The 14,380-nt window shown below is 40.9% G+C and overlaps 1 protein-coding gene across 2 annotated transcripts in view; it reads left to right on the top strand.

Moving 5' to 3' along the window:
• Positions 1–14,380, top strand: part of LOC126426938 (uncharacterized) — a 118,078-nt gene that overhangs the window by 53,946 nt on the left and 49,752 nt on the right. The window contains exon 3 of one of the 2 annotated variants that reach the window (XM_050089043.1): positions 1,302–1,476. The exons of the other annotated variant lie outside the window; for it this stretch is intronic. Coding sequence (XP_049945000.1) covers positions 1,302–1,464 — 163 coding nt within the window. The 3' untranslated portion in view covers positions 1,465–1,476. Of the gene's footprint in view, positions 1–1,301; positions 1,477–14,380 lie in introns of those variants that run through there. 2 annotated transcript variants of the gene reach the window in all.

Genomic DNA, 14,380 nt, shown 5'->3' with positions numbered 1-14,380 from the left:
GGAGGTGCTGGTGCCCCAATGCGTGTAGCATTTCTGGATCACCCTACTCTCCCCTGTTTTTTTCCTCTCCCTGCTGCCCCAATGTTCCTTCTACCTCTTTGTTAGCCCGTTTTTCCTTCCCCGTGACTGGACTGTGGTGTTTGTGTTGTTTCTTCCTTGGTTTTTTTCCTACCACCTTAGATCGTGGGACTGATCATATCTCTGTTTAGTCCCCTCTCCCAGTCAACCAACCAACCATCTGTCGATACCTGCATAAATATCAGTTTGTGAACAGTTTACCTAACTATTATGTAGTGCATCGTTTTTCTTGCCCTAAAGTGTAGAGGGTGACCCAAAAGCCTGATAACATTTGAAATTCAATATTTTACCAATTAACGTAGGTAGTGAGGTAAAAATTGACACACATGCTTAAAATGACATGGGGTTTATGAAACCAGAAAGAAGTTCGCAAAAGACCAACAGATGGTGCTTCATAGGATACAAAAACAAAAATTAACATAAAAATTGATTTTTAGCAAGATGATGTTCTTTTCTTAAGACATGCTCAACATGTCAGATGTCGTTCATCAATAATACTTGCAGTCAAGGGACAATGTTGTGAACAGCATTGTGCTGCATATCAATAGATATGTTAGAAATTGCCATCATATGTCATCTTTTTAGCATCCGTAATGTCAGATGATCACTGTAGACTTCTGACTTCAGGTAAACCTACAACCAATAATCACATGTATTGAGGCCAAACATGATGGAAGTATCAACTCAGCACACAATCCTCACCTAATGATGTGCGTAAGAGATCTTTCACACATGTAGCAATGTGGGCTGCAGTGCCATCCTGCATAAAAGTCATACCTTCCAGCAGGTGTTTATCAGCCAGGCTAAGGATGGTGCGATCCTGTAACATATTGGCATACTTCACACCTGCCATGCTGACAATTCAAAAAGCAGTACTATGCATTTCCTCAAAGAAAAAAAGCCCAATCATGAGTGATGTGGTAAATCCACACCACATTATGACTTCCCCATCATGCCATTGAGTTTCCAGTGTCATTGACTTGTTGGTGGGTTTTTGCACTCATTATTGATTTCAATAAAACTCCATGTCATTTCAGACGTGTAACAAGTTGTACCTCTCTACCTTCTTTATTCTGTGTATTAGTGCATTTTAAAATGTTAACAGACTTTTGTGTCACCCTGTATTTTACTCTTAAATTTACTTTGATCTTGTTCTTTTGGTAGATGTAATGTAATGTGATGCGAGTGCAGACTTCTGTTTATTTCTTTTTTGTGTTCATTAGGTCTATGGGGAGCACGTACATTGATCACACAACAGCTTCAGTAAAATCAAGACCCAAAAGTGATACTGTGACACTTGTTGATGGCAATACCTGCAAGCTCATAGGACAGTTTCATGATGTACATAATTGTAAGGATGTCTACAGTTTTGTATCTCAGTTTTAAGGTGTTACGTAAGAGCTAGTCAAAGGAAAATGAGAGAGATGGCAAAAAAGTAAGAAAACTGTTTATGATTTAAAAAGTAATCATGATAACTGTTAATACATTATCTGACTGTGAGACAAGATGACTGATACCATCACAGAAAAATGTTAGCAGAGCAAATTGACGGCAAAAAATGTCTTTCTTCAGGGCTTCAAAAATATGGAAATCATGTTGGTAAGATTGCAACTCAATGAAGGATGTGCAAAGGCTTCCCAGCAAAACTACCGTAGAAACAGCCTTTCAACGTATTGCCCCCTCCACATATCACCTAGGTTGTCTTGAGTATGCTGCAGAAATTTTGCTGGGTAGCTCTTGCACATCTGCCATTCATTACTGATCTCTCCCCATGTGATTTCCATATTTTTTGAGCCTCAAAGAAAGACATCCATGGCATTTGTTTTGCTTCGTACAAAGAGATCTACACCTGGGTAGTAGTAGTGGTGGTGGTGGTGGTGGTGGTGGTGGTGGTGGTGGTAGTAGTAGTAGTAGTAGTAGTAGTAGTAGAAGCTTTATTCATCCATAGAGCTCTTTTTACAAGTATATAGGACATGTAAAAGTATTTACAAGTTTAGACCAATTTAAAATAAGTGAATTCATATACACATATATTTACAGACTTCTAGTTAGACATAATCATTAGATTTACTCCTGGTATACAATACGTTTTTTACAAATAACGTATTAAATAATGTAATACCACACTGTTCACTCATATTTCACTATCACTCACTGCACACAGCATACACACATTGTTTCATTACACTTCCCTCACCCCACACACACACACACACACACACACACACACACACACACACACACACACACACACACACACACACACACTGGTGATCTCTGGGCAATTTTCTGTACCGCAACTTCCCATTTGCTATCCTGAGAAACTGAGTCAGCATCCCTCCATAATGAGTAAGATGTTGAGCTCAGAAAGAGGAAGAGGTGTTAGAGTTGTGCTATGCATAGCTTGGGGGTAAGTATTTCTTGAAGAAAAAATAAGGAAAAATGTAAAGTGAAGGTGTTATGTGGAATGTTGGATTTTTTTAATCATTATTATTATTATTATTATTTATTTCTACAACATTTTTTTATGAAACCCCTACTCTGTTTTGTCTAAGTAATCCTTCAATGTATAAAATATATCGCATAACAGGCACTTTTAGCTGCCTTATTAAAGAAGTGTATTTCTGCAATTTCTTTAATCTCTTTTGGTGATTTATTGTACAGTTTTATTCCTTAGTAGAAAATGCTGTTTTGAGTTTTATGTTTATTTTTTCTTGGTAAATGTAAGTTGAGTCTATGTCTTGTTGCATGGTCATGGACAGAGGTGTTTGTGCAGTAATTATCAATCTTATTTTTGATGTGTATAACTGACTGGTAAATGTCTTCACATGGAGCAGTTAAAATCCCCAGTGTTTGAACAGATCTTTACAATGACCTTAACTAGTATTTTTGGTTATTATTCTTATACTGTGATACTGTGTGCAGCATCTTTTCTGGAGTTTGAAAATTGTGATCATATTTTGTGCATTTGTTCCCCAAAAAAGAATGCCAAAGCTAACAATTGAGTGTACATATAAATAATATGTAACTAAGAAAACTGCATGTTACACCCTGATGATAGGATTCTAAGGGCATTCGCTCTGGTTGTAGGATTGGGAAAAGAGTGGACAGTCCTGGGACCCACATGGTGTGGCTCTCCAATCCACTGGCTAGTGTCAGGACACTGATTTGTGGATTTCTGGTGAGGGGGTTTCCTAAAGGGAGTATTTTCACTGGTGAATGACAGAGGAGAAAGTTACTTCTTTTGCTGGGTGGGAGGAGTGTTTCCCAAAATTAACTGTGCTGCAAGAACCTTGAGAAGGGAGAGCCTATCTCCCCTATGGTCAAGTTTATCTGTGTGCTACCGGATGTCTTGATGTCTATGTAATAAATACTCCTGTAGCTACTGACAACTTGGTCACAGTAGTGACAAGGGTCAATATCATCACTGAGATTGAACTGAGGCAATCATACTTTTCCAGGGCTTCTAAATATGAGAGCATCTGTGAGCTATAGTTCTTCACTTTTGTGTTTGTTGACTAAGTTACCACAATTCTGCAGCTGAGGAGGGTAGTCGTTCCCACAACTGACACAGACGGGGTAGTGATCTCGCAATAAATTTTCATAATGTGGATGACCACAATCTGCCCAAATAGGATCACATGTACACTGGGAAGACATCAGCCCCAAGTGCCACCCTTTAAAAATGTCGAATGTGGGATGGGAATCCAGCTTCACTTTGCATCAGTAACACATTTTTTTTTTTTTTTTTTTTTTTTTTTTTTTACCTTTCCTGAAGGTGAATCCCTCTCAAAAGACAGGAAAATGTGCTGGTATTTGCTTTGTTTTGGTGGGCCTCAACGTGCACGATAAACAAAGTGAAACCCTCATCTCTCCAATTGTTCATGCAGTCCTTCATCTGTATGAAGGGTTAGTTCTCACTGAAAAATTAATTCTTGTACCATTTTGATGTTCTTATGTAGTGTGATGGTAACATGTACATAACCAACTTGTTTACAAGAAAAGAATGCCTGGGAATGGGTAGCATTTACCATCTTAATTAAGATTTAATCACACAGCAGTTTGCAAAGGGAACAGAGTTTGGCAGTAACTTTTTCAATAATCTCCACAAAAAAAAAAAAAAACACTGATTTAATGGAGAGAAAGTATAATCCATCTGTTCAGATGCAAACCGGAAACATAGGGGAATAACTGTTGACAAGTCACTAGGTTATGTTTTCCTCCCATGGTGTAGCCCAGGAGAAAAAGTTTCTAGGGTCACAATAATAAGCACTAAATTGCAATCTGTTCAAAACGTCTGCAGAGGATTCATGGCCACCAGCTGACAACTTTGGTCATTACATGACACAAGACGTTCACCACAATTCCACAAATACTCTGAACGAAGGCTCTCACAATGCATGCCACCATGTCAGAGCAAAGGCCACCTGGCACAATGGTCAGTGCCCAAAGTCTCAATACCCCAAAATGCCAGGCATCTACTACTTTGTGTAAGTGGGAGGTGAAGGCTTGGGTATCAGTAGTGTGATCCATGTGTGGTCAGGAGGGCTACCACCATACGGATACTTGATGAGACTCCCCCCTCCCATCCGGACTAGCTATGTTGCTGGATGGTGGGTGACCTATCCCGCGTGACACCATGGCTAGGTTAGCAGAAGAGTTTCTGTGTTAGAGTATAAGTCAGAGAAAATATATAGTCAGAGTAAAACTTCACCACAGGTAATGAAAAGGTCCTGCAATGGTTTGTGGGTCCATGCTCATCACACATATACACATAAAAGAGTTGTGAGCTACCTAGGTGCAAGACTCTTATGTGTGGTATGGTTCATTTATAAAGAATACTTTTAAAGCAGTCTGTCTGAATGAGGTATTTAGTCCCTGACACCTGTAATCAAAGAAATTATACCATTTTTGACCATGCTCTCCCTTACATTTTCAGCTGTCAGTTCAGCTGATGTATATTTTCCCCTCCTGTTACAGTTTTTTCTTGTTTATTTCTGTCTCCCAATAGCAGCAATGTGCACAGCTTCAATGTGAGCGACAACCAATGTCAGTAGAAATTCAGTGCTCCCCTGACTGCTCTGTTCATCCAAGATTAGCCCACATTTGTGTGAGAGTTGTGATACCTAGCTTATCCCAGTCACTTCTGATACTATCTCAGCTTGAAGGCCACAAGTCTTTGCCTGTTGTTCTTGAACCTCATGTCTTTTAAAAAGAAACCTACATATCACTGTGAAGAGTCTCACTAGAAATCACTTCTCCTATCCCACTGCAGTTGTATCAGTACAAGGCAATTCAGAGTCACCACCCACACACCAATACCAAACTATTAACTAAATTAAATTACACAGATATGTGTCTACATAATGGGTCTGTTACAGCTGTGTTGACAACTGCTGACACACAAAGAGAAGTGTGGCCTACTTGTCACACTGTAATCAAACCTGCTTTAATTTCTGTAGATAAATAGGAAGTACTACAACACTTAGTCTTTTAAATGAAATGGGAGTGCCAAAGATATACCCACATTTATTGTAAATTAATTTATATCAGAGTCTGTGTTTTTCCACCTTATGAACTTTTCAGTTTTAATGAATTATACTATATGAAAAGGGATACTTCTGTAATATGAACATGAAGTGGCATTCATACACTTGTTCACTTCATAATATATTAAAAACAAAGATTCCATGACTTACCAAACGGGAAAGCGCTGGTAGATAGGCACAATAAAAAAACACACAAACACACACACAAAATTTCAAGCTTTCGCAACCAACGGTTGCTTCATCAGGAAAGAGGGAAGGAGAGGGAAAGACGAAAGGATGTGGGTTTTAAGGGAGAGGGTAAGGAGTCATTCCAATCCCAGGAGCGGAAAGACTTACCTTAGGAGGAAAAAAGGACAGGTACACACTCGCGCACACACACCCATATCCAACCGCACATACACAGACACAAGCAGACATTTGTAAAGGCCACTTCATAATGTGGATGAAATTAATGGTTAAACTCCAATTAATACCTTAACTACAGAGCAGCACAAAATGACAGTGTCTCATCTGCAACCAAAACTACTTGTTCCATTCTATTAATTAGTATACTTAATGTCAGAAGTGCTTTAATTTTTTTTTGCATACGATAGGCACATGTAGCTGATGCAGCCACAATACCACAAAATCACGTCCTTGAAGACTATGTTTTCAATAAACAATAAAGTAACTAACTCTTTGTAAGAGATAAGAAGGAAAATTCTTACTATCAAGTTGTTCAAGTGATCGGACTGTGGAGAGAAAACAATTTATGATGAAGAGAAAGATACAGAAAAGTAATGTTACAAATGAAGTTTTGGAATATCAACTTTGCAAAAATAAAAGTAAGAGGCCACACTGGATCACTAAAACTAAATACTAGTGCAAAGGTCATAAACAAGAATAATTATATAGTAAATTTTTCTGAATTTATCACGAAAAGTAATAAGGTAAAACCACTCAGATACCATGAGATAGATCATAACAATGGTTCACAATAATATCTGATGGATTAATCAGTAAATGAAATGACTAGCAATCTATGATGATATACAGTAATGAAATAATACTCTGTGAGACAATGCTAATTATTTACGGTACTGTAAAGTTGTTGCATATGAGTTGCATTAGACACTGCAAGTAGTTTTATAGAGCTATACCCAGCAAAAGAAGTAACTTTCTCCTCTGCCATCACCAGTGAAAATACTCCGTTTAGGAAACCCTCTTGCCAGAAATCCACAAATCAGTGTCCCAACACTGGTCAGTGGATTGGAGAGCCACACCATTTGGCTCCCACGGCTGTCCACTCTTTTCCAATCCTACACCCAGAACAAATAAACCCTCTCAAGGATCTCAATGGCCAAAAGTTGTGTAAGAGACAAAAGAGAAATATCAGGAGAAACATACTTCGGTGATCCCAGAGGCATTGGATACCCCATTTCTGTCAACCTTAGGATCTCTTCTCACAGTCTTGTTGCATCACTGCAATGGTTGATATGTGACAATCTTTGTGACAGTAAGCACTTTACGAAGGTTCTCTCACTCCCTCGTCACCACGTGATGGACTGATTAACCTGTTGAGCTCTTCAGAGGGTCAAATAGTATTTGTGTACCTCTTCTGTTACCTTCACCTTCTCTCTGTCAGTTTGCATTGATGACATGGTGTCGAACGTCCCTGGTGTGGGTGAGATCACCTACACCACAGGAACTGCTGTTCCACATTATACAGCCCCCCCCCCCCTGCCACTGAATGGTGTCATTATAGACCCCAAAGACGTTGCAACAGCTTTTCAGGATCATTGAAGGGCCTTTAAATGTCTCAAGTGACATTCTTCACTGACCACCTTCTTTACTTGCAAACGGCTCTTCATCTGTGGCTCACTATGCAAGTAAACAAAGTGAGGAAGAATGCTGGAGCCCTACGTTTTCTCATTGGGAACATATGCCTCTTAATACTAGGTGTGAGTCAAGCTTCATAGTCTCCAGGGTTGTCAAATATCAACACGTGTTCCCAGTCTTTTTCTTTATGGTGTTACTTGTTCCAATGCTTTGGTCCTTGTTGAAAACCTTGTGACCTACTTTCCAACAGCATCTGTGACCTCTTCTTATGTGGGTACCTTGTGAATGCTTACATTGGATATCTTTCTGTCTTACACTATCTGTCATGCTGGTTATCTAATGAACCTTATACTGTCTGGGAAGTGCTTCAGGCTCTTGACTCATCATACAGCCCCAGGCACTGATCTGATTCATAATCAGACAATTTTTTTATTTAATCATGTCAGAAACTCACTCTATAGCTTACAAGTTATATGAAATGTTCCAAACCATGGTACTATAAGCATTACAATTACAATTTAATGTTTTGTGACCAGCATGTAGCAACCTCCCATGCATCCTTGGTGACATCGATGGAATTCTGTGGCATGCATGACATTGGGAATAGGCTGCAGACAAGATGATGACTCATCTGCTCTGCACCACATTCACATGCTGTGGAGTTGCATGCAAATCCTCACTTTTTCAAGTTGGACTTCATTCTTCCAACTCCAGAATGCAGCCTGTTTAGGGTCTTCCATATTGACCAGCTTTCTTCATGACCTGATGGGAGGTGTTCAGTTGGGATCATCCACCCTGCAAGGTGGCTGGTTCTGGAATGCCATGAGTTGATCCTGAAGTTCGAAGGTAGTTCAGTGAGGCTTTCAGTTGAATGGAGAAAGCTTTTCCTTGACTTGAGCCTTGGTACTGCTGGCTGATACCCGTGTAGTGTGTGGGTCTTCACGTTCAGTGCCTTAGATGTTTCCAGTCTGTATGCACATTCACGATGGGTACCTGGAGGTGGGATGCCTGCTAGACCATAAACTTTATCAAGTGCTGTAGATCTCAACATCCTGTACTGAGTCTGCAGGTTTCATTCAAGGTGATATATACTTCCAGCATGAGATTTTCACTCTGCAGCGGAGTGTGCGCTGATATGAAACTTCCTGGCAGATTAAAACTGTGTGCCCGACTAAGACTCGAACTCGGCACCTTTGCCTCTCGCGGGCAAGTGCTCTACCAACTGAGCTACCGAAGCACGACTCACGCCCGGTACTCACAGCTTTACTTCTGCCAGTACCTCGTCTCCTACCTTCCAAACTTTACAGAAGCTCTCCTGCAAATCTAATTCTGGGAACATCCCCCAGGCTGTGGCTAGGCCATGTCTCCGCAATATCCTTTCTTTCAGGAGTGCTAGTTCTGCCAGGTTCGCAGGAGAGCTTCTGTAAAGTTTGGAAGGTAGGAGACGAGGTACTGGCAGAAGTAAAGCCGTGAGTACCGGGCGTGAGTCGTGCTTCGGTAGCTCAGTTGGTAGAGCACTTGCCCGCGAAAGGCAAAGGTCCCGAGTTCGAGTCTCGGTCGGGCACATAGTTTTAATCTGCCAGGAAGTTTCATATCAGCGCACACTCCGCTGCAGAGTGAAAATCTGCTGGCCGGTGTGGCCGTGCGGTTCTAGGCGCGTCAGTCTGGAGCCGCGTGACCGCTACGGTCGCAGGTTCGAATCCTGCCTTGGGCATGGATGTGTGTGATGTCCTTAGGTTAGTTAGGTTTAAGTAGTTCTAAGTTCTAGGGGACTGATGACCACAGATGTTTAGCCCCATAGTGTTCAGAGCCATTTAGAGTGAAAATCTCATTCTGGAAACATCCCCCAGGCTGTGGCTAAGCCATGTCTCCACAATATCCTTTTTTTCAGGAATGCTAGTTCTGCAAGGTTTGCAGGAGAACTTCTGTAAAGTTTGGAATGTAGGAGACGAGGTACTGGCAGAAGTAAAGCTGTGAGTACTGGGTGTGAGTCGTGCTTCGGTAGCTCAGTTGGTAGAGCACTTGCCCGCGAAAGGCAACGGTCCCGAGTTCGAGTCTCAGTCGGGCACACAGTTTTAATCTGCCAGGAAGTTTGATATATACTTGTTTAGCATGACTAGATCTGCGCCAGACAGGGCAAGCATATTCTGCAGCTGAATAACAAAGAGCTACAGCAGAAGTTCTTAAGATGCAAGGATGCATCCCCCAGGTTGTACCCAATAATTTCCAGAAAATGTTGTTCCTTGCAGAGACAAATGTTCAAATGCATGTGAACTCCTAAGGGACCAAACTGCTGAGGTCATGAGTCCCTATATTTGCTCATTACTTACACTAAAGTAATGCTAAGGACAACACTCACACCCATACCCGAGGGAGGACTCAAACCTCTGGCGGGAGGGACCGCACTATTAGTGACATGGTGCCTCTAACCGCGCGGCCACTCCATGTGGCCTTTGCAGATACCTTCCGTTTGGTGTTCAGGCAATGTATTCTGTAGGTAAGTGCTTGATTAAGAGTTACTCCAAGATATTTGGGGGTGAAGCAGTGCTCTAATTACTTACCTTCCCAGAACACCTGCAATTTCCTTGGTGCATGTCTATTTCTAAGATGGAATGCACAAATCTGTGTTTTTGCTGGATTTGGCTTCAGCTGGTTGTCTTGGTAATAGCCACTTAGAATTTCTAGAGCATGGGAGAGCTTCTTTTCAATATGTTCAAAAGATGCTCCTTGGACTGCTAGAGCAACATCATCAGACAATTCATCATGTGGATGACACTCAAAAATCCTGTCTACTCCTGGACTTCAACTGTATTTGGCTAGAAAGTGTTCTCCCTTCACAGTGCAAGTCCCTTCACAGTGGGAAGACACTTCACAGTGCAAGTCCTTTTATAGTGGGAAGATACTATCATCATCCCAATCCTTAAACCAGATGAAACCCCAAGTCTGTTGACAACTAGTGTCTGATTAACCTTACCAACAGGCTCAGAAACTGTTTGAGAGAATGGTAACCTGGCAAATATGATGGGATCTCAAATCACAGAGCCTTTTGTTGCCTGTCAGTGTGGGTTTATGGACAGGATACACAACTGACCATCTGGTTGGTTTCAAAACAGCAATCTGGCAGGCATTTTTCTAAATGCCAACCACTTATTGCATGAGGCATATGACACTGCTTGGCACCATCACGTTTTACTTACCTTCCATGAGATGAACTTCTGTGGGTCCTTATTCATCTTATCCCATCATCTGAAACTGCCCAAATTCTTCTTGTTTCTTCAACTGGATTTGATACAGAGCAGGTAGCTATTTTTTATGTCACTAATTCCTAGACGCTGCCAGACCTATTTGTTTGGCTGACTGCCATCAGAAGTGAATGCAGTAATTCTTGTTCTGTCTTGGTCTTGAATCAATTTCTGTGAGATGAAGTCATCAGTACTTGCATTGCAAGTAGCATACACAGCAACAGGTTGGATCCAGTTATGCAGTAGAGCTACAAACGTAAACAGCAGAACATGATTTACATGTTTATTCATAGGAGTCTTCTGGAGTATATTCCCCTATATTGATGAACCCATCAACACTGAACAAAGTGCTATTAAAATGCACTTCTTCTTGGAGCTTAACTTCATCAAAAATCAGCACACCTATGTGTTTCTTTTCATCTCATCCTTCCTGAGAATAATTCTTAATTGTTTTGGTAGCAGGCATATTGATTCCATATGAGCATCTGAGACCCATTACTAAATTTCGCAGATGGTGTTTTGGAAGGAAGTGGCAACAATCCTTGCTTGAAATAATGTCTATATCCTTTGGGTGACTTAATTTTTAAGAGCATGCTGTCCAGAAGAAACTCTGTTATCATCCACATTCCCTTATTGTTTTCCAACAGGCTTTTCTTTATTTTGTGTCTACTATGATTTTCTGTTTCTTGCTTAGTTTAGAATGATCTAAGAGATGGGACTGAATTGTCATATGCTTTTTGTCTGAGGGGTGCTTCAGCAGAAGATTTATTTCAGCATTCGCTATTCATAATTTAATATAAAATCACACAACTTCCAGTTTCTTACACTTAAATGTTCTTTTTAATGATATTACTGCTGTTTCTGGAACTGTTTGGTTCTGCAAACTTCCCTTGACAGAAGAAACACTGAGATCATAACTTCTTATTCAACATTTTTCCTTTGCCACATCTTCTTTCTTGTGAGTGTTTTACTGGTGATTTTCTTTTGTGCAATACTTCCGATAGATATTTTGGTATATTGGGAAATAAGTGAGGAACAGCTCCTCAATTTAGAGACTACTTTTGTCTTGGAATTTTAACTTGTTTACTATTGATGACAAACAAGTCTGCTTTTGTGAGAAGTTCCTCACTGAAATGTGAATCACACACAAAACAACTGTGAGTCAGATCTCTAACTTTCCGAATTATTGCTGTCGCTCATTTGGAAAACTCTGCTACATTTTTTGGAGGTCTAAAACATGCTTACCCTTACTTTCTCTGTTGCCTGATCTGCACACTAGAACAATGCACATAGGCATTTTTCATTCTTCTTCTTCTTCTTCTTCTTCAAAAATGAATAACTAAGACTCTTAACACCACTTTGCCACTGTAGCCTTCAACTCTGTGATGTGCACTCACAACATTTCAAACAAACTTGCAAAATAAGCATAGACACTACTGACACACACCTTCCAATATGGCAACATCATGTCAACTGAAGTGACAGTTCTGCTCGTAGTTTACGGGCTTGCCATCTGCCCTACACTACATGTGTTAACACACCGGGTGGCAGCACACTTTCTCTTCTGCTTGCTATGATCTAATGTTTTTATGGCAGTTGTGACAGCCATTAATAATAGAGCCCTACATTGTGTCAAATGGACCACCCTCAACTGCAGTTTAATTTGTAGTAACTCAGTGAGCAGTCTCCAGACTGTTGATTGATGATACTTTTGCCACCGTATGATGTGTGCTATTCACAACATTCTCTATTAGACCTTAATCCATCCTCCCATGGGACAAGGCAGCTAACATTGACGTGGATGTGGACAGGACATGTGACCTCAGCACACGGGATGACCTGGTTAACATGGTTTGTGCTCTCAGCACTCTTGTGCACCCATTATTGCCTTTATTTGATTCGCAATGCACATCGTTACCTTAAAAGAATAGAGGCACATAAAATAGCTGTGTCAACTGTGTTAGGGATTGTCAAAGAAAAGTTGAGAAAATCATAATGAAGGTTCTGGACTGATCAGTGGCTTGCATGTTGAATTGCTGGCACTGGAACAATACGTAATGCTGTCCAACAATCTGAGATATTGTTATTTGTTAACTTAATTGGATTTCCATCCCATTTTCAGTTTTAAATTTAATACACTTATGGTATAGTGTCTAATGTCAGTATTCTCATGTTGCATTGACTACCAGCACTCTGAAATAACATACCTTATTGCACAGCTTTCAAGTTCAAGACTTGTTTTGTAATTTCATGTGAATGGAAGACAAGATTTTATCAAATTTGCATACCATCACTGAAAAAAATATTTACCAACAAGATAAAAACATAAGCCAGTCCATAAACCCATATTTTACAAGATGTTTCATAACAGTAAAAACTTCTAGTGTTTAACTTGTTTTACTTTCTGGCATACTCTGGCTGGCTTGTCAAGGTTTCTGGCCACTGGGGAAACAGTCTATTTTTTGGCCTTTGCAACAAGAATTGCCTCAGATACATTGTTTATAATAAATAACATCAACTTTTGAGATAGTATTTCTACTTTAATTATTTAGGAAAGAAAGGAATAGAAGCAAGTGGATGTGAACCTGCTACCTTTCTTTTCACAGCTCATAGCCCACGGTGCTTTCAGCTGTGTGCAGCGGGTCGATTTGCATGTAATATTTCTGCACTGTGTCTGTCAGTTGGCCTGACTTTGTAATTTGTTAATAACAATATGTTTGCAATGATGTTAACAAGTCTGATGTTATGCGTTGATCGATTCAGTTCTTTCAACACTCTTAGGAGCTTACTAGTCTTCACTCTAGCTAATAATGTTATTCTGCGACCCCCCTCTCCCCAGGGGTTCACAGTTCTTTTGTGATTTCATGCATGGTGCTCCCAGGGCCCATTCTTCCTTCCTGGGCTGCATTTCCTTCACCATGCTGCTCCTCTCTGCTCCCTCCTTCCCCTCTCTTGGCGTATTTATTTATGTTGACTTGGCTATTCACCTGTTTCCCTGCATTCCTTGTGATTTTGTTCCTCTTGCCTGTTCTCTTTCAACCTTTTTGGCCTTTTTGGTCCACCCTTGGTGTTTGACCTCCACTTCTAAACTTTCTGACTTTAGTGTGAGCCATTTGGGGAAGATCTCCCTCTGTAGTGTCTATGATGTGGATTCTTCTCTGTTCCTGCCTTCCACTTTTCTTCTCCACCATAACCCCCACTGCCCCATTAGGTCACCAGCATGTGTAGCCAGTCCATGTGGTGTGGCTGTTATGTACTCATCTGGCCTAGGCCCCTGACAATACAAGAATCACACTACTGATGCATGAGTTGCTTGTCATCCTGGAACATCAGAACTCCCACCGACAGCTGTCCTGCCAGGTAGCCTTTGCTGTGGCTGGGTGGTGCCCATGGGGAGAGCCCCTGATCAGAGCGGGTGGTGTCAGGTGGATGCTTGGTGTACGAAGCATATCAAGCTGCAGAAATCTGGCCGTTCTCCAAAGACCATCACATTTAGTGGTAGGGGATCCTTGAATGCTGCTTCTATGATCCTGCAGCTTTCCCTTCCCTGGCTGTACTTTGGGAGGAGGGCCAGGCTCACAGTCTTTGGATGAAACACTTTCCCCACTGCCTGGTCTGTATTAGGATTCACATTCGCCACCATAAAGCCGTTGTTTTTTGTGAAGAATATAGAGGGGAAGTTTGGCAAAGTAG

The sequence above is a fragment of the Schistocerca serialis genome, chromosome 11 (assembly GCF_023864345.2).
Source record: "Schistocerca serialis cubense isolate TAMUIC-IGC-003099 chromosome 11, iqSchSeri2.2, whole genome shotgun sequence".
In the NCBI taxonomy this organism is placed as follows: domain Eukaryota; kingdom Metazoa; phylum Arthropoda; class Insecta; order Orthoptera; family Acrididae; genus Schistocerca; species Schistocerca serialis.
Note: the sequence above shows the minus strand (reverse complement) of the source record. Positions and strands in the feature narration are given on the sequence as shown.